Source organism: Vipera ursinii (genome assembly GCF_947247035.1).
Source record: "Vipera ursinii genome assembly, chromosome: 1".
Lineage (NCBI taxonomy): Eukaryota > Metazoa > Chordata > Lepidosauria > Squamata > Viperidae > Vipera > Vipera ursinii.
In genome coordinates, this window is record NC_139512.1 from 320,147,828 (window position 1) to 320,168,315 (window position 20,488).

Here is a 20,488-nt window from a genome sequence, read left to right on the forward strand (position 1 = left end):
AAAAGTTTTTTAAAATAATTTTAATTTTATTTATTTATTAAACTATTTATTTTGATATTTCTGTATTCTAGTGTTACCCTCCCCTAATTTAATAGAGCCAAATCAGATGAATCGTGTTTTTTCAAAACCGATACCTTGGATGCCAGTGAGCCAAACCTCAGCACTAGCAGGCTCTTTAATTGCAGAGTCTAGTGCTGAGAATCTGGACTGGAACTAGACACAGTGGTTAACAGCCCCTCAGAATCAAGAGGTAGCTGGTGAAAGGTCATAAACTAGCACAGCAAAGAAATCAATAGCTGCTAGGGGAGGTTTATGAAAAAAGTTGATTTGATATTGGATTGCTTGATACATTATATGTATCGTGTGACCATCTGGCTCTTGCAACATTAAGGAAAGACTACAGCCAGATTTACACTTTTATAACTTGGCATAGTAGCAAGTGGACTGATTTACAAGTGCTCACCTTAATTCTCTGCCAGTGTCTTGTGAAAATATGGACTGTCTAACCTTTCATATTACTTAAGGTCAAGAAAACAAGTTTTGATGGTATGTACATATAAGGCATTTTGATTCTGAAAGATCTGTAGAAATCTACAAATAATGCATGTCTCATTTCTAAGTTGCTGAGTCATAGTTCAAATTTAGGCTTTCTTGGTAATAGTTTAGGATAAGATAACCTTTATTGTCATTTTTTTTTACTGTGGGCACAATGGCACACATAAAAAATGAAATTTAGTTGCCCGCAGAATTTGGATTTCAATACACCAACATTTACTGACATGTCTAGCCTAGTAATAGTAGCCTGTTTTGCTTAGTGTAGAATGTAGAAAATTTTTACTCCTGGTAGTTATTTTCTCGTACTACTGGTCTCCTGAAATTAATGTCAGCTCTGAACCATAACACAGGCTTATGTGACCTGGTAATCTCAAATCATCCTTTAGGATTTTTAAATACAATGCAAAATATGGAAAGTAAATAACTCAAAGTATCCTTCTCCCAACTCTTGCAGAATTGACTGCAAGAGAAGGAATCTACCCTACAAAGGGGACAACAGCAAAATAAATGAATAAATATGCCATCGTAATGGCTTTTCATAGACTTTCATGGACTATCCAATAAATGTTTTCTCTTGAACTTTCGCTTTCAAGTGGATGATCAAATTATTTCAGGGCCTGAAGTTAAAAAGCCCCCCAAATTAGCCTTCCCAGTTCTAGCAGTAAAAAATAAAATAATTACATTTAAAAACTTAACAGACAAAAAAGAAAGTGTACCTGACATGAGGAAAAGAAGACCAGCAACGTGCTGTGTGAGGCTTTTCTCCCAAAAGAAGCCAACTGCAATTACAATGCACCCACAGAGAAGAACAGCTGCTGCCATCCCAAGGAAACCTGCTGTAATTCTTCTTAGGTCTAGTCTCGTAAGTGAAGGAAGTGATAAACTATCAGCACACATTAAAATTACATTATAAGCCTATTCTTATGCATACACATTCCTAGTAACAAGCTACAGGTAGTACTCAATGACAATAGGGACCAGAACATCCATTGCTAAATTATGTGGTCATTATAAGAGCTATGCCCAACTGCAACCTTTTTTTTGTCATGGTCGTTAAGCGAATCACAGTCATTAAGCAAGTAATGTTATTGTTTCCCCCATTCACTTTGCTTGCCGGAAGACCCCTGAGTCGGTCACGAACGGTGAACATAAGACCTCAGGATGCTACAGGAGTTACAAATATGGTGTGAGGACTAGTCACAAGTCACTTTCTTCAGCACCATCGTAAGTTCAAACAGTTGTTAAATGAATGGTAGTTAAGTTGACAACTACCTGTATGTTAAATGTAATATGACTTTTTTAATTATAAAGAATTGCCAGATCATGCAGCTATTGTTTCTTACCAATTTTAATAAGAAAAAAGTGATGGATACATTTTCTGATTTGTTTTTCTTGTAAGTTTTTAAAAACCCTTATTCTAAAAAAAATTAACACTGGCCATATCTATGACCACTTCTACCCCATTTTTGCACCTCAGTTACTGAAAAAAATATATTATTGAATAGTATACTGTTTGCTATCAAAAAGTTATTCCACCCTGCTTTACAAAGAAATTATGCTACATCTATAGTTAAAAGTTTATTTAACAAACTGACAAGATAGTTATTGCATAGAATGCATATAGAATAGGTAACATTATATACTAACATTTATTTTCACATTTGTAACCTGCCCTATATCAATGGATATCATACTAGGAAGACCACATGTTTAACCTAATACACAAGGACTTACGTAATAAATGCCATTCATCCTGCTGGATAATCTTGGTTAAATTGATAGGGATGCTCCATAAGCGTCGTATTGGTATGGCAAAGTGATACTTGATTGCTGTACATCTCTGAGCAATACCTTTAGAAAACAGAAATATTTAATGAATAATTCTGAACAGGATCTGGGTGATGACTTTTTTAACCCAGAGAAATCCAGGAAATGAGATGCTTTCAAATGAGCATTTTATTGTGAATTGAAATGTTTATAAAATAATTGCCTTATTCAAAGAACATATAAAGGTAGGGACTACCATCATCTTTTTAATTATAGTCCTCCTACATTTTCCCACCAATGACTGTAATGCCTACCTTGGATTTTACCTTTGCTTTTTTGTCGTTAATTTTTGGTTTTACTATTGTTTGGAATTTAGATAGTTATTATTATATTTTTCATATCAGAACTTGTGTTGTTAGTTGTGAAGCCGTGTCCAACCCATTAGAACTTGTACACTGCCCAAATTTTACTGGGGCAAGTTATAAATTCTGTAAGCAAGGAAATAAAATAAGACAGTATTGAGATCCAGAAGACAAATTATAATTTATGATTGCATTCATAAAACTTATGCAACTGGTTTAATATTATACATATTATACAATAGTATGTCATAAGCATCCTAACACCATAAGCCAGCATTGGGATTGGACAGTGTTAGCTGCTAACTACTAACCTGTAATTTTCTTGCTAAACTAGGTTCCCCAGTCATAAACAGGCCTATTCTAGGAATGTCATTTCCATTTTATTTATTTTTTTACCTTTCACCCAATCCAATATAGAGGGGGAGATGTAAAAAAGGGCAGAAATGACTAACCTGGAGCACTGACAGCAACCACACAGGTTTGGTTTTTAATTTTTCCTCAAACATTTAAAAAACAGTAGTTGAGAAGCAAAGATGGCCACTTGACAAGGATCTTGAATCACTAGCTCCCAGCACACAGGGATATATCTCCTGGGATAGCAGCTGGGATCCAGTATATTGTCCAAACATAGTCAAGATCATGTTAAGTGTTAATACCATTTTACAATGCTTTGGTATACTCCAGTTTTGGTCACCACAATGTAAAAAAAAAGTTGAAACTCTAGAAAGAGTGCAGAGAAGAGTAACAAAGATGATTAGGGGACTGGGGGCTAAAACATATAAGGAATGGTTGCTGGAATTGGGTATGTCTAGTTTAATGAAGAGAAGGGCAAGGGGTGACATGATAGCAGTGTTCCAATATCTCAGGGGCTGCCACAAAGAAGAGGGAGTCAAGCTATTCTCCAAGGCACCTGAAAGCAGGACAAGAAGCAACGGATGGAAACTAATCAAGGAGAGAAGCAACCTAGAACTAAGGAGAAACTTTCTGACAGTTAGAACAATTAACCAGTGGAACCACTTGCTTCCAGAAGTGGTGAATGCTCCAACACTGGAAGTTTTTAAGAAGAGACTGGGCAGCCATTTGTCTGAAATGATATAGGGTTTCCTGCCTGAGCAGGGGGTTGGACTAGATGACCTCCATGGTTCCTTCCAACATCATCATCATCATCATTATTAGTCTATTTGAAGCAAAATCCATACTGGCAAGGAGGTGATACAGCATCAAGCAGTCAATTGCATGTTTTAGTCTAGATGGCAGTTGTAATTCTCCACTCTGTAGCATCACTGTTACAACTCCCTTATAATAGCTTTTCGCCTTATCTGCTTGTGGCTTATTGTCAAAGGACCATAGAAATACTGGCTGGATATTTAATGGATAATGACTGAAAAATTTCATACATAGGGTGCTGATTTGCAGATCTTTTCTTACGCTGCTATCCTCAAACACTCGATATTGAAAATGTCATATTTGCTTATTATATTTGACTGTCAAACTGATTTACAATCCAAAACATGTAAAACCTGAGAGTACAGAATATCTTCAAGGAAAGGATAAAAGATAAAGACAAAACACAATTTAAAAAGCACTAAAAAGCTTGCCACAATCTTAGCCACTTATCTAACACCGACTGTAAAAAAAGAGGTCTTCATAAGTAGTAAAAAGGTTTCCCTGTCAGTTGTGTCCAACTCTTAAGGCACAGAGCTCATCTTGTCTGAAGACAATTTCCAAAGGCGCACGGAACCCTATTATCTTCCCACAAAAGTGGTATCCTTTTATCTACTTGTATTTGCATGCTTTCAAACTGCTAGGTGGGCAGAGCTGGGGCAAGTAATGGGAGCTCACCCTGTTGCGTGGACCCCAGGTCTTGAATCTGGGCTGTCAACTCTCCAGCTGACAAGCTCAGGGTCTTTAACTGCTGAGCCATTATACCCCTCACATAAGAAGTACTGCCATTTTAAAAAAAGAAAAACCTTTTTCATGTTTCCTTTCTGGCAAAAAAAAGAGACCACTGAAGGTGACTGTAGCTGATAGGTAAGATTCCTGTGAAAGGAGATAATCTTTTAAATTTCCTGATCTAAAATAATGTAATTTTTATTACATTATTTTATCATTTATAAATAATATTTGTTTTAAAACAGTAATAATTTAATAGACATGCTGAATTAGGACCATTAGTTGCCAAATCTGGTAGAAAATTACTAGTCCATTTTATTGGAAATAATCTGATTTATAACATATGTTTGGAAGTTGCCCTTTTCTGTCAAGATATGTTACTTACAGTATGCAACACTATCTGAAATTTTATAAAAGATGCACAAAATAATTACAATTGGGATGAATTTGATAAGTCCCAGCTTCAGTGGCAGAGGGGTGGGATATTTTCTTTTGTCCTTTGGTTTGGCTGACTATAAACATTAAGAGATTTCCCTACAGAAACAATCAGTGAAATGTTATAGAATTATTCTGCCAATTATGATCATGAAAGCACTTACAGTTTTGCTGCTAACAAGAGCATATATATCCCCAACTGAGTGACAAACTTTGCAGTTTCTGATTGTGCAGTACAATTAAAACAATTTATAACCCAATTTTTAAAATAACCTAGAGCAAATATATGCAATTAAAATATCTCTTGGTTCTACATTTTAGTTCTGACGCACTAGCTGTGTCTGAAATTCTTAAACTAATTAGAAACCATTAGAAAATGGTTTTGAAGTTCTTTTTGTAAGAAACGTATATAAGTTTTGTCATTTTTGTCTTAACGCTAAGAAGCATATTGCAATAGATATGGGAAATGTTCTTTTTTAACAAATCAATATGTTAAGAGTCTTAAATAATGTTATATTAATATTGTATGTTTTGAAAATAAGACTAAGTTGACCAAATAATATTTTTCAAATAAATAGGGCACTTCAGAGAACATTTAGCAAGGAGTGGGCTGTATCTTCTTTATGCTAGAAGTCCAATATGGAAGAAGGGGCTTTTATTTGTATATACATTGACACCAGTTTGGTCTAATATTCATCAGGTTGTAAATGGTAAAGAAATTTCATGGTTCCAAGATATGAATATGATGCTGAATTATAGTCTGAAATCTGTAGTTCAGGTATAGGATGAGGGTGAAGGTTCGTTCTCCAAGCTTGTGGATTGGTTTCTGAATATTTCATTACCCAGCTAGGTAACATCTTCAGCAGGATCCATGATCACCAGCTGGCAATCAAACACCACGATCCCAAATCCTTAATCTCTAACCACACTGACACCAAACAGCGCCAGTTCGATTGTAGCAACACAAAAATCATTGGCCACACTACCACCCACCATACTTGTGAGTTCATCAAAGCCTGGCACTCCACAAGCAATTCCATCAACAGAATCATCGACCTGCAACCAGCCTACAAACCCCGTCACGATCCAAATCAACCACACAGCCAACCAGAGACAGCACCGATCCTCAACCAACCCACACAAGACTCCCCACACCAGCAGTTCACCTTCCAGTGTCCCTGACCGGAGGTAACTTCCCCATCACATGATCCATCACAAGACTCACTGAGGACTCACACCTGACCCATCACAAGACCCACCACAGACCCTCATTTGACACACGCAAACCTGAAGCCCTTTAAATGTACATTTATACAATTTACTATTGATAGATTATTGAAAAGGGGGATAGTGGAAATTATTTTCTGTAAAATATATATATATATATATATTCTCCAACGACCACAGAGGATTATAGGAGTTATGTGGCAACACTTTAGTTAAAAAGAAGGTGTTCAGTTGTTATGGCACTATCCTGTAAAAAGAGTATTCAGTTTCAATTTAGGATATTTTGTATCTGAAAAAATAAATACTGCTAATCAGTTAAACAATTTGGTTAAGAAAAATAATTTTTAATATCTGTGAAAAAGAACATCGGTTTCCAGAGCAATACCCACTATATTTTTATTTAACCCAGAAATTAAAGCTGGACACCTTAAAAAGCATTTCAATATTGTGTAGTGATTAGGTTCCTTAATTATGGCAGAGAAAGCTACAGTTCAAATTTTCAATTATCCATTTGACAGAATTTAAAAGGCTAAAGTCAAGTAAAGAAGAGAGCCATATTTCTTTCCAGGAAGGATGATAAAATATGAAATAATGCTGATTTGGAAATAATGTCCATTAGCTTGGGCAATATGAAGAGAATGAGGTTGCACTTCATCCTTTCCTTGCCAAATTCAAAACTATCCCAAAGTACTTTTCTCTAAAACTGCTTTTCTCTCCGAAGTATAGGAGAGAATAATATTGCATGTAATACCTCATCCCTTAAAGAGAGTGCAAGAACATAAAAAACTTGTTAGTCCAGTATTCAACACTTGCATTGAGGAAGCCCATAAGCAGGACATGAGCACAGTATAACTCTCTTGTTATATTCACTAAAAACTTCTTGAAGATAGATTAGTGGAAGTAATACAGAGCCACTGATAATCCTGTCCTCCATGGTAATTCCCTTTAAAACTATCCAAGCCAGTGGCCACCACTACATCTTCGATATAAATTCTACAGCTACATTATTGGCTGCATAAAGTTTGTTTATTCACTTATTACAAAAGCTTCTACCCAAGGCCACTTCAACCACATATTCTAATGCAGACATGTCAAACACAAGGCCTGGGACCCAGATCCGGCTCGTGAAGTGGTTTCATGTGGCCTGCGAAGCCATCCTGGAAACAGGGAGGGAACGGCCCCCACTGCCTTGGCCCTGGCCCAGAGACCCTCCTTCTGCCAGAGACCCTCAGATCTGTCCCACTCCTGCCCAGGCCCCCATAGGCACCCTTGATGCGAACGATGTAGAGCTGGCCACGCCCACCCAGTAGGCCATATGCACTCTAGCCACACCCACCCTGTAGGCCACGCCCACCCAAGCCATACCCACCTGGCCCCCTGAGGGCAACTGCAATGCTGATGCGGCCCTCAATGAAATTGAGTTTGACACCCCTGCTCTAATGGCAGGCAATATATGTTATGCATATTAAAAATATCAATAATAAAGCTGCCAACAGATTCAAAATAACAAGAATATAACACTCATCAATCAGCTCAAGTAAATCTCTTCTTCACCTCAGTCTCCAACTACACATTTAAAAAGCTACATTTTAACAGCTTTTTGAATAAAAGGAGTAAGGATACAAGTCTTACATTTAATGGGAGGATAGTCCATAGGAAGGGACATCTCACAAACAAATGTTTACTTCCCAGTCCCCTTTTATTACACTTCACATGGATGGGGACTTTCATCAGGCCTTCTCCATAGGATACCCTAGGCAGGGAGATTCTATTTGGAGCAGGTGACCTCAAAGAAAGAGCTAGTATGAAGAATTGGGAGGATGCCTCATGCAAAATGTTTATATATAAAATATAGAGAACATGAGAGTGTTCCTCCTGGAAATATAAGCAGAAAAGCAAAAGGTCAAAATGCTAGTTTCTGGGGTGTAGAAGACACGTGTTCTACTATTTCAGAAATATTAATTTCTATCAGTTGAAGGGGAAAAAATGTCATTTCTGCAAGACAGGCCATTATGTATCAAAAAATGATGGTCATCATGCCTTTAAGTGCAGTGGCTCCACAACATTTTCAGAATGAAAGGATACTCCTGAAGCACAGCCTAGAAGCTGTGTAATGAAATGAAAGAAATGGTAACCAGGGGATTGTCCTTGCAGATTGAAGAGAAAATATTTACTATTATAACAGATGCATTGTGTATTACTCTGTTTTGGGAGCTTTGAAACAGATTGGTAGCTACCCAAACTAGGTGCTACATCATGCTGAATAACTGCTCAGTGAATTTGTTACTACATACTATACAGATTACTGAAGACACATAGTGCGTGGGAAAGAAAGAATGAAGTAGGCTAATACATGGAGTTCAATCACTGAAAGGTTGATGAAGACTGTGGATTCATTGTGTTATTTGTGTGATTATTGTGGTCCATAAATTAATACATGAACATAATAGTGCTTAGGAAACAGTATTCTCCTGCTCCTTAGTCACTAATAAAATGCACTCTATTGGTGATTTGCAGCATAAATGCTACATTGGAGAATGCACTTCGATAGCGATATATCTGGTATTATATTTGCAGAAAACTGAGAAAAACAAGGGTGGAAACTAGTATTCAAGAAAATTATGGGTGGTGTTGCAGGGCAGAAGAGGACTACGAGGACAATGACTAGCACAGTGATGACAACCAACAACTGTAACAATGTAAAGGAAAGAGGTGAAAGGAAAAAGAGAGAATGCCAGGATATAAATGGAATTAAACTAAAAATAAAAAAATAATGGTTTTGTGTGATGATGGCACTAGATGTGCTGTCAAGAGGAGTGTTTGTGTGTATTCTCAGGAACTGTGACCAGGAGATGACAAGTGCATTATAGTAACAGCGGTGAGAGATTATTCATTCTACACCAGGAAGGTTTCAGGATGGAATTCACATAATTATGGTGTGGAGTGACAGACTTTTGGGGAAGAAAAAGTGGATGAACATACAAAAGAAAAACACACACACACACAAAATGACATACATATATCATATGACACCATGCGCTGATATAGCGAAGAAATTATGGTGGGGCCTGTTCTATTTCACAGTTGGCACGGGCTGGGAAGGAGAAGCAATTATTTATTTATTTATTTATTTATTTATTTAAATCCCATTTATATCCCGCCCTTCTCCGAAGACTCAGGGCGGCTTACAATTTAAGCACAAACCAATGTGCTTAGCAATAGCCTTCATTCTATGTATATGCCTGCTTATTAGGGCTTTTGGGCCCCCCCAAGCGGCATTATTACAAAGTCAGCTTATTGCCCCCAACAATCTGGGTCCTCATTTTACCTACCTCGGAAGGATGGAAGGCTGAGTCAAGCTTGAGCCTGGTGGGACGCGAACCTGCACTAATTGCAGGCAGCTGGTGTTACTTAAGGAGGCATTAGCCCACTGCTCCACCACTTTGAGGTGGTAACAGTGGGAAAGGGGAATGTAAGCTGCAAGGCCGCCTGAGGTCACCCCCTCACCTCTGTCCAGTAGGCTATCCAGGTCTTGGTCGACTCCCTCAAAGTAGCATTTCCTCCAGAGACCAGCGTAAGTGGCGAAGAGAGGCCGGCCACACCGAGACTGCAGCCACCGGAGCCCCAGGAGCGTTGGCCAGTTCTCTAGCTGCAGCAGCAGGTTCCCGGTGGGGGGAACTGCCTCCGCACTGCCTCCGCGGGGGACTCGTGGCTTGGCGTCCCGCAGGGGCAGGTGCGGCAGCGGCAGGAGCCGGCGGCGTTGGTCCGGGGAGTGGGCGCTGCCGGCGCGCTCCTCGCAGCGCTCCCGGTGGCGTCGGGGGTCAGTCTCGTACCAGTGGTCGGTGAAAATGGCCGTGACGAGCAACGCCAACGAGCAGAGGCTGAGGCACAAGCTGAGCGCCCGCGCTCGCGCGCCGCCCATGGCTTGCCCCCCGGGGCGCCCCTCGCCTGGCACGCAGCGTCCTTTTAACGGACGCCCGTCCTGCTTTCAGGGCTTCCGCGCATGGCGTCGCGAGAGACGGCAAAGGCGTCCAGAAGGAGCCTCTGGTTTCTACTCGCTCGCCGAATCGAGCCACGGGCCGGATAGACGGCGGCGCCTATCCCGCGTTCATTGTTCGCTCTCCACGGGTGGGTCGCTCCACACAAAAGAAAGGCCAGGAGCTTGCAGCACCGCCGGGGAGACACCAGAGGGAGCAAGAGCAACCGGTCAGCGGCGACGCACCGGAGCAAGAAAAGCGCGCGAAGCCAACTTGCCCGCCGGGAGAGGACTGAGCAAGGCTGCGCGGCCGAAGACCTTATGTCTTAATGAGGAAATAATACTATGTGTCTTCTCCTTTATTCTATCTAGTGAGTCCAACTGACAGCAGGAGGGAATTTCATGAGGATAAGCATATTCTATTGCAGCCTTTTATAACTTAGGAATGGAGAATCTTAAACAGGACTAAAGGCATGGAAAGAATCGAGCTTACTGGAGCATGTGAAAATGCCAAATGATCTCATTGTTTAATTACCATTGCCTCATGGTATTATCGGATTAGTATTTGGTAGGCAGCGAAAGGGATCAATTCCAAAAACATTCTATCACTTATATGTGAACAGGTGTGGATTCCAATTCACTAGGTGTGAAATAACCACCAAAATATCTTGCACAGTAAATGGAGGCACCCATTTGGGTGCTGTGGAGACCTTTCAATGTTGAGAATATTTGCCGAAGGCTCTCACATGACTGTCAGTGGGGGGGTTATTCACAAAGCCCAACGGGTGCAGCCAATCTACCCATTTATCCAAATGCAAAAATTGCATATAACCTGAAGAGAAGCAGAACTTACTGGAAGTGTCTCTACATTTGAATACAAAACAGGTTTGATGTGTTCCCCACTCCCTGGGTTCAGAAAGTGGTGAAACAAATATATTTTTATCCTATTTTTTAATGTTTTTCATCAACTGGGATAAATAAATTAGACTTCCAGTTCCCTAAGTTGGCCAGTGGAACTGTTTTACTATGGTGCACAGGTAGTCCTCAAGTTATAACAGTTGGGGCTGGGATTGCCGTCACTAAACAATGTCTTCACCAATTACAATATTACACGACTACATTGCTAAATGATGGCAATTCAAGCAGTACCAGTTACCACTGTAACCACAAGACACATGGGTTGTTAAGCGTGTATCAGCAGGAGTCTCCAATAGTTAGAGGGGTGCTTCAGGGGATGAGGGAGGTCCTGAGAGGCCCAACCCAGGACATACATGAGTTGGGCGGGAGGGAGGGAGGGCTTGCAGGTTTGGTTCATCCGTACAAATGCAAGGAGGCCCAGGGAAGAAGAAGGCCATGATGCATTGCAGTGGGAGAGACTTACCAGAGCAACTTGTGACTTTCCCTTCTGGTATCCCCAATGACTTTGCTTGTGGGAAGCCAGCAGAGAAGGTCGTAAATGGTCTGAGCTTCAAGGATCAGTCGTGAGTAGCACTCATTCAGCACCATCACCATTTCAGCCACTGACCTGAAATAAACAAGGACCATTCTCTGTGGGCCCCAAGTCTCACAAATGCTATTTTGTCTTTTGTCAATCAGAATATTAATAAGCATATTCTGCAACTATTAAGATACCACGTGGGGCCATGAGATGTTTGATCTATGATATACATTTTTTAAAAATAACATAATGTAGCCCCTTAAAGGCTCCTGACTGGCATGCACCATGTTGTATAAACTCTTCATTAAGTCTACAATCTGGCCAAATTTCAATAGACGCCTACATCATCCTTATTGTATGTCACGGAATCATTCTAGACCAGGGGTGTCAAACTGCCGGCCCACAGGCCAGACGCGTCATGACAAAACCGCACCAACCCCATTGCCGGCAATGGGGAAAAAGCTCTGATACGTTGCGCGAAGTCACGTGACGTCGCGAGTTTGACACCCCTGTTCTAGACTTTCTGGCTTACAGTAACAAAAATATACAATAAAACTTCCATGCTAATAAATCACAACTCTCTCCCCCAAACATAATACAGAGCGCCAACTGGATTAGGTGCTGGCCTAGAAACCAGGAGACTGAGTTCTAGTCCTACCTTAGAAATGAAAGCCAGCTGGGTAACTCAAACACTCTTTCTCAGCCCAGCTCACAGGATTGTAATTGTGGGGAAAATAGGAGGAGAAAGGACTATTAGGTATGTTCACCACCTTCAGTTATTTATAAAATAATAAAGGTGGGATAAAAAAATATCTAATAAATTAAATAAATAATGCAATATATAGGGTTCACAGTAAAAAGATCCAGGAAACAACTATCAGTTTATACAATTTATTTATCAACATTATATGAACCCACATCTCACAAGAAATTACTCCAGATGGCATATAGCAGAGGGCTCCAACTTCTGAGCCACGGCCCACTACTGGGTGTGGCCTATTTGGAACCAGGCCAGTGTGCATGCATGCAGCTTGACTTGCACAAGTGGCAGGCTGGCACGTGTGCATACACATGCAGCTCGACTTGTGCAAGTTAAACTGTGCACATATGCATGCACACTGGCCCACCACTAGTGTGGCTCGGTTCCCCTCTCCTCCACACCCACCATGCCGCAAAGTTTGGGGACCACTGACATACAGCAAAAAAATATAAAACAAAAAACATATCAAGTATATATTTAAAGTTTTTTTAAAGAAAAAAGCACACACAAAAGATTGAATAAGCAACAGATCCAATCAGTTCCAGAACATTCTGCATTGTCATTTAAATATTGATTTAAATTAATCCCTTTTGAGAGCCCACTTCCTCCCTTACATACGATTAATTTATGTCTTTATGGACAACTGGGATAAATTCAGACTCATTCAATTTTTACACAATTTTTAAAATCAGATGGCTTTGAAAAAGCTCTGCCCATGGTTTCTAACTTGCCTAATCCTGTTAAACAGCACATATTGAGAGATGTTTTCCTTCTGGCAGAGCCATTGTTCAGTAGCAGAGCACCCTTTTCCAGAAAAAAGACTGGTCTCCCATTTGCAATTTTACAAGAGAGTGTCAACATTTGACTCCAGGCATAACTAGCATCTAAAAGCAATAAAAGATGTTGACAATGAATATAAATAGTGTAACTTTTATTTGCCAAAGATATTCAATGTATTTCCAATTACAATGCATGGCAATCACTCTGGGTATATACTAAACTGTAAATAAAGTAAAATCTAAATAAGGCTGTGATAAAAGAGTTTAACAAATATTTCCATTCATACATATATTAAAAACCTAAAAATACTGAAATATTTATAAATATATATAGTGAGTGTGTTTGTGTGTGTATGTACACACATATAGCGTGTGTGTGTATATATACCATTTGAAGTCAATAGACCGGTGACCTGCTCAATGAGCAGGGTGCAAAAGCAGCCGGTTATATAGGCAAACTCCCAGATCTCCTATTCTTACTCTGACGACATCAGCAGTTTGGCCGACAAAAGCTAAGTGTTTTGCATATTAAAAAGTAATTCTCGAACTCTGGGAAGAATATAAAACAGCTGTTTATTGCTAAAATAGTAAAAACAATAACAACAATAAAAACAACTATTTACAAACCTAAAACAACCTTAGCTTTTGCTGGTCCACTACCAGACCAGCGTCATCAGAGTAAATGCTAGGGGGTGGGCAGTTTGTTTATAAACCTTGTTGACTCAGTGCCCTGCCCATTAATTGTGTAATAGGGCCGCTCGTCCTAACTAACTGTAGGTTTAGGTATTAGGTTTGTAAATAGTTGTTTTTATTGTTTTTATTATTTTAGCAATAAACAGCTGTTTTATATTCTTCCTGGAGTTCAAGAATTTCATACTGCTATACAGATATGCCTGGGATTCGTATTTTTATAATTATTACACATACACATACACACACTCTAAATTGATATACGGTATATCAAAATAATTGATAAATTGATATATATCAAAAGAACTGATAAAATGGAACTATATCATAAAACATAAAATGGAAAAGATGGGCACTTAGATTTTTTAAACCAGTTTAATGGCTATGAATGAGCTATCAAGACTGATTAACGTTCTCAATCTAAATAATCCTATATTATTGTTTAGAAATGTGCTTTTGATCATGGGTACTTATCTTAGATTTTAGTTTAGTTTAATCTTTTTATTTATGGTTACCTTCCATTCTTGTGCTCATTTGGATTTGGTTATTTATAATTATGTTGCTGCTGCTTCTTTCTATTCTAAGTTATCTGCAGCCCAGAGTCTTTTAGGATTGGGGCTGACTATAAATTATGTAAAACAAATGAATAATTTAAATAATTGCAAGTGGTGTTGATAAGTAAATATACAATATAATGCCGCATATCTTATACAAAGCATGAGGTTATCACTGGTTTTCTAGTGTACTGGTTAACTTCAAAACAAAAACCAGCCGATTATGGCTATTTTTCACAAGCAGGAGTTGAAAACATATGGATGAGTTATTAAAATGATCCTACTGTATAGCCCATTTACAATACCCATCTAAATATGTAAGATACCTATCCTGGATAATGAAAGAGCCAATGGAGGTTATAGCAGTTATGAGAGACTACTAAGGCAAATATAGCTAATGAGATTTTGGTTTTATTAAACTAATTTTTTTGTATTATCTATGTATGTTTTAAGGATATATTAATTAGGAAAAATTAAAAAGCAAAGATATATTATATTACATATTATATTATATTACAATTATATTAAATTATATTACAGTAGAATTTTCCACATCAAAGTCATAGAAGAGAGATGAAAAGGTTCAATTCAAACAACAGTTAAAATGATTTGAAATCCAAATCCACTTAAAGGAAAAGATGGCAGTGATATGGGCTAATTAATTCTAAAATTTCTTAATGTCTATCCAGAAGTAAATTCACATATATTAACATAAATGTATTACAGCCTTTGAACTTGGAGATTCTAAATTACCATTCCTCAATCCGGTTCTGAATTAGGGTCAACACTTGAACTACAGTTCTTAGAATTATCAGTCAATAAAAAATTTGCTGCCAAGAAATTCTGGATTTCATTGGCAGAACACACCTGGAGAACAGCAAGTTAGGGAAAGCTATACTAATCTACAGTATTGCAATTAAAAGTAAAACATTATGATAAAATATTCACAAGTCTGAACAAAAGTTACAGTTGCCAACATTTGAGTCCAACACCTAGAAACCAGAGTGGTTTGGGGATTGTGATTTATTGTTTGGATCACTAGTTACCATAGAACATAGTAACATATTCCCTCAGTATACATACATTTTGAAAAAAACTTTGTACTCTTCAGATAAATCAGCTACAGGGAACATTCTAGAAACTAGTTAAGTAACACTAATTAGAATGTGTATTATTTATCCATGATAGGATTCATTCCTCTTCACAAAAATGACTCACAACATTTTACTGCCAGAATCAGAATTCCTACCTTAGAAAGCAAGGTACCCAATAGTTGTGGCTGCCGTTCTGCTTTGGCATCTAGGGCAAAAATTCCTATCCCTACCTATTGAAAAATAAAATATTGATATAATAAATACATTTTCTATCTTATGTCTTCTTTATAGCTACGCCTCAGATTTACAACAGAATAGAAACATAATAGAAACATCGGACTTCTCCAGATTATATCATAAACTATTTAAAAAGGGAAAAACAGGTTTGGGACCAGTGTGTCAAAAACAGGGCGGTCCTGACTTCTTTACCCAAACATAATCATTGCGTCAACAGGATTTTGATGCCTCCCCAAGATGAATTGGCTCTCTGCTGTTGGTCAGGCTTGCTGATCTGCGTCAACAAGAGTTGTGTGTGCAGCCCGACTTCAGGATCGCAGCCTTTCCTCCCACACTCCACGTTACAAGGAGTGCTTCAGGGAAGGTCCAAGTGACCATCGGTATTGTAAAGGGTCAGCATAGCTGCAGAATTGCACTCCCATCCCTCCGGATCGCGTCTGGTGGAAAAATGACTTTATATACACTTACGTGAAAATCGAGACCGATGAACCTAAATTCGGCAGAAAGCGCAACTTTATCCAAACACCGCCTTGAAAACCTACATAGCCGGTACACAGCTTTACAAATTAAATAAAAAGGCTTAATAGAAATCGAGTCTGAAGGTTTGCACATCCTTCTATCCCGCCAAGGCTGACAAAGAGTCCGCCGATCCTCCAAGCCAAGAAGGTACTTGTGGTCCCTGATTCCCGGTCTGCTGAGCGCCGGAGGTCAGAAATCGCCAAGGCCGCAACTGCCGCTCCCGCTTTCGGGTCCGAATATTTGACCTCACAGTGTTCCAGGCCTCCCTCCCTCGAGCATGCCCAGATGCCTACCAGCCTCACCTTTCCCTTACGCCGCCTCTGCCCCCCGCCCGCTGCGTCCTAAGTCTTGCGAGACAGCCGCCGGGCAGCTGAAGATCCTGCGCGCATGCGCAGGCGGTGACTCCGGGCGCCATGTTGCTTGAGCAGAACGGGGGGAGGTGGCGTCGGTGGTGATCGCTCCGAGTCGTTTTCTCCCTCCACCTCCTCCTCCTCCTCCCCCCCCTTTCCCCTTACCCACCTGCTCACCCTCTTTCCTTCCTTCCCTTCCCCCACCTCGCCATCCCGGGGGCTGCGGCGGAGCGAGCTGAGCGGGCAGCTGCGTGCTCCGGGAGGCGGCGCAGCATGAGCGTCGGCGGGGGGCGGGTGTGCGACCTGTCCCGCAGGAACCCCCAGGAAGACTTCGAGCTCATCCAGCGCATCGGCAGCGGCACCTACGGCGACGTCTACAAGGTGAGCGGTGGAGGGCGAGGGGGCTGCTTTCCTTCCTCCCTCTGCTCTTCAGTCCGCAGAGGTCCGACACCCCGACACCCGCCCTATCGTCGGGCAACCTCGCCAACTCTTCCCCCGTCTTCCTTCTTGGGAAAGGTGTTTTGGGGTGGCCCTTCCTCCATCTGCAAAATGTTTCTGGGCCTGGGCATTTTCTCTTCCTTCCCCCGATACCTATAGCCCTTTTCTCTTCCCCAGCCCAGGTACAAGATGGGTTTGACTCGCATCTTCAGATCAGTCTCTCTCTCTTATGAATGCAGCTGAGCTGTCACTCTGTAACTTAGCTGTCCCTTCTAACTTAATTTGGGGTGGGGGTGGGCATGGCCTTGCATACAGATTTCTTCCATCCAAGTTGGCATTATAACACTGCCAGCAGAAAAAAGCCCTTAAAAATATTTTCTGCATAATTAACCTGGCAATTTAAGTTTTTTTTTTAATTTTATTTTATTTTATTCCATTTATATTATTCCATTTATTTTAAATAAAATAAAATTTTATTTTATTCCATTTATATCCCGCCCTTCTCCGAAGACTCAGGGCGGCTTACAAGCTTAGCAGTAGCCTTCATTCTATGTATATGCCTGCTTATTAGGGCTTTCACACACACCCCAAGCGGCATTATTACAAAGTCAGCTTAAGTGCCCCCAACAATCTGGGTTCTTACAGTTAACTCTGTAAGGAACCTATACCCTCTGCCTCAGCACATGAGGTCAGGCAGGGCAATAGTGGGAGACAGGCTTCTAAACACAGATCTTAAGGGCTAGGTAGTCAGTGTGAACCGTGGCTTCTAATCTGCTTCCTAAGGTGAACCAACTTGCAGGCCTTCTTCACGTACATTGGTTTTTCATCAGTGCCCCTCAGATTCTTCTTGAGATCTATGAAGGTTCAGTACTAATTTTCTCCCTAGTCATTTTCTTCCATTCTCTCTTCCTCCAAAATCAATGCCATAAAGCTTGTGGTTTTTTCCACAAGAAATGTATCACTTGATAATTATTTTGACAGTCCCTGAAATAATTTGATTCCCATCTGAATTCTGTGCCTAAATGATTTTCTTTCCTGCTAGAAATTGTCAATATATTTTCAAAAGTAGGGCATCATAGGTTATCGGTATTTCCCCTTCACTTTGACTCCCATTTCCACAAAGGGATATCTGTTTTGGATTCCCATCAGAAGTATTGTAAAGAGCCCTAATCCCAATCAAAAAAATGCTCTTACAGCCCTTTAGCAAAGTAGGACAGTTCTTAAGACAACAGCAGTGAGAACTGGAAGGAACAACTTAAGAGCTATTTATATCTCCATGTGAATAAGTGAATTGCATTTTTTTTTCTTTTTTTAATGTAAAGCAAACAGTCCGTTCATTTTTCAGTATCTCAGTTTAATAGAACAATATTCAAGCATGCTTGTTATCCAAATTATAGAGATAATATCCTAGGGTGTGTAGTTTAATGAAAAAGTTACTGTATCATTCTTTTTGAAGATGTTTTGCCTTACCATTTTTACCTGATCTTTCCAAGTAATGAAAAAAACTATTACGAGAAAGAATAACAACAGAGGGATTACTAAATATATTTTAAGGCTTTCATGTATGGATATAGTTTTAAACCTTTGCTTACTGTGTGGCAGGAAGACAGATGCTCGGAGAACTTTGAAAAAAAATGAATGGAGCTCTTGATATTAAATGAGAGACTAAAGACATGAATCTGAAATATGAGTCAGAAGTAGTAGCCAGGGAAATTTGCAGTCTTTATTTGGCATTTTTAAAGAAGATAAAGACAGTAGCAAACTTACAGAATTATAATATTATTAAGGTGGTTTTGAGGTCAAATTTAAAATGTGACATAAAGCATTTTGGAGGTGTCTCGTCATTTTTAATTAAACTTTTAAATACTTCCATAATTTTAAGATTGTAACTTCTCAGGTTTGATAAACTAGCAAAGAGATTTTAAACTCTTCAATTTTAAAGCTGAAAGAAAAGTAAATGTGAAACAATTGTTTAAATTTACCTGTACCTAACTTTCCACTAACCTAAAAGAAATTTCCTATTTAAAAAATGGGCGAAGTATTGCTAGCTTAATTTCCAGCTAGTATGGCTTATTAACTTCACTGATATCTGTTCTTTTTCAATTAAACCCTTGACTTTCAACCTTTATTGAAAGTCAAGATGAAAGATATTTTCATCTTCTATAAAGAAATTATTTTTAAAATGTCAAATAGTCACAGGTATTCATATAAAATATTGGCATAATACATTAGATAAAGCAATAAATCAGAAGTGCATGCTTAGGTAAATTACACTGAGATTATTTTAATATTTGTCTTCTTTTACATGCCATAACAGAGAAGAAACAAGATTATGCAACTGTAGCTAGTTGAAAGAGCTTCTATAGTTGATTATGCTTTCTTTAATCAACACAGTCTATGATTAATTAATAAAACATTAATGCTCAGCAGGTGCCACTAAACGCTTGCCAGCGACGAAGAAAAACTTAATTTTGGCAATCAGCAAAGACTAGTTCAATAAATTATAATATTGAAATAACAGTCATTTAAAAACAAAACAGGGAAGCAAGTAGTAGAAATGCTACTTTAAAAATGTTCATACTGTATCCTATACTAAGATGTCATAAATGGAAGGAAAGGGTTGATATGCACCCACATAAATAATGGTTTGTATGCATATTTGCATACAAACACTTTACTCAATACTCTTAGTACATTAAAAGAAAAACTTTGCCTAGATATCAAGTATATGTATTTTTTATTTTACTTCTGTAGAACGACATATAAAAGCATAGTCTTACTGGTTTCTGTAATCAGTGATTAGCTATTAAATATAATCAAAATGTGTTAATTAGGCAATTAACTGGTATCAGTGCTCCAAATCAATTGAAATGTTTGTTTAGATTTTGGCATCCACAGTACCCAAAGACTTTCAAACTTTCAAATTGTTGCTGTTCAAAAAACCCTATACAATTGGGCTAATATTTTTAAAATATATTGCATTTAAATATTTCATTTTTAGCATGATTTTAAAATATACTGCTCCAAAAAAATAAAGGGAACACAAGATAAGACATCCTACTATTAAATACAGTACATTGTGTTGTTTAAGTGTTCCCTTTATTTTTTGGAGCAGTATATATTGTGCGATAGGTCACTTCAGTGTGAAAATTTATTCCTGGATGTTATTGCTAATGTTAGTATTGTATTAGCAGAACTGGTTGAAAGCTAGGTTTCTGAAAGATGATTTTAAAAAAACAGCAACACAAGTCTATGCCTAGGAATAGTCATTCTTTTCATTCCACATTTATTGTGCTTCTGCATTGCTGAGTCTGCTTTGCCTCATAGTGGTTTACAAAAAATAATTAAAATAGTCTACATAACTCTGTAAAAATGTTACAGTACAATACAGCATGAAACAATAAAACAACCAGG

General features: G+C 38.9%; 3 protein-coding genes across 13 annotated transcripts in view; 2 read left to right on the forward strand and 1 right to left on the reverse strand.

Annotated features, from left to right (window-relative positions):
• Positions 1–1,359, forward strand: part of THUMPD2 (THUMP domain 2 tRNA and snRNA guanosine methyltransferase) — an 18,122-nt gene extending 16,763 nt beyond the window's left edge. The window contains exon 11 of the mRNA XM_083379330.1: positions 1,254–1,359. The gene's annotated coding sequence lies outside the window, so the exon portion shown is untranslated. The remainder of the gene's footprint in view (positions 1–1,253) is intronic.
• The window catches only part of TMEM178A (transmembrane protein 178A), a gene marked incomplete at its 5' end in the record, with an annotated part of 18,201 nt that extends 1,557 nt beyond the window's left edge, over positions 1–16,644 (reverse strand). The window contains 5 exons of one of the 5 annotated variants that reach the window (XM_083379365.1): positions 1,272–1,409; positions 2,290–2,406; positions 2,637–2,810; positions 15,686–15,756; positions 16,232–16,644. In XM_083379365.1, the coding sequence (XP_083235491.1) occupies positions 1,272–1,377 (106 nt within the window). Of the gene's footprint in view, positions 1–1,271; positions 1,439–2,289; positions 2,811–9,746; positions 10,162–11,596; positions 11,660–15,685; positions 15,757–16,231 lie in introns of those variants that run through there. The other 4 variants (XR_014494365.1, XM_083379364.1, XM_083379363.1 and 1 more) reach the window with 4 other exon arrangements.
• Positions 16,645–16,696: 52 nt separating this feature from the next.
• Positions 16,697–20,488, forward strand: part of MAP4K3 (mitogen-activated protein kinase kinase kinase kinase 3) — a 64,398-nt gene continuing 60,606 nt past the window's right edge. For all 7 annotated transcript variants that reach the window (XM_083379256.1, XM_083379257.1, XM_083379258.1 and 4 more), the window contains exon 1: positions 16,697–17,017. In XM_083379256.1, coding sequence (XP_083235382.1) covers positions 16,910–17,017 — 108 coding nt within the window. In that variant the 5' untranslated portion in view covers positions 16,697–16,909. The remainder of the gene's footprint in view (positions 17,018–20,488) is intronic.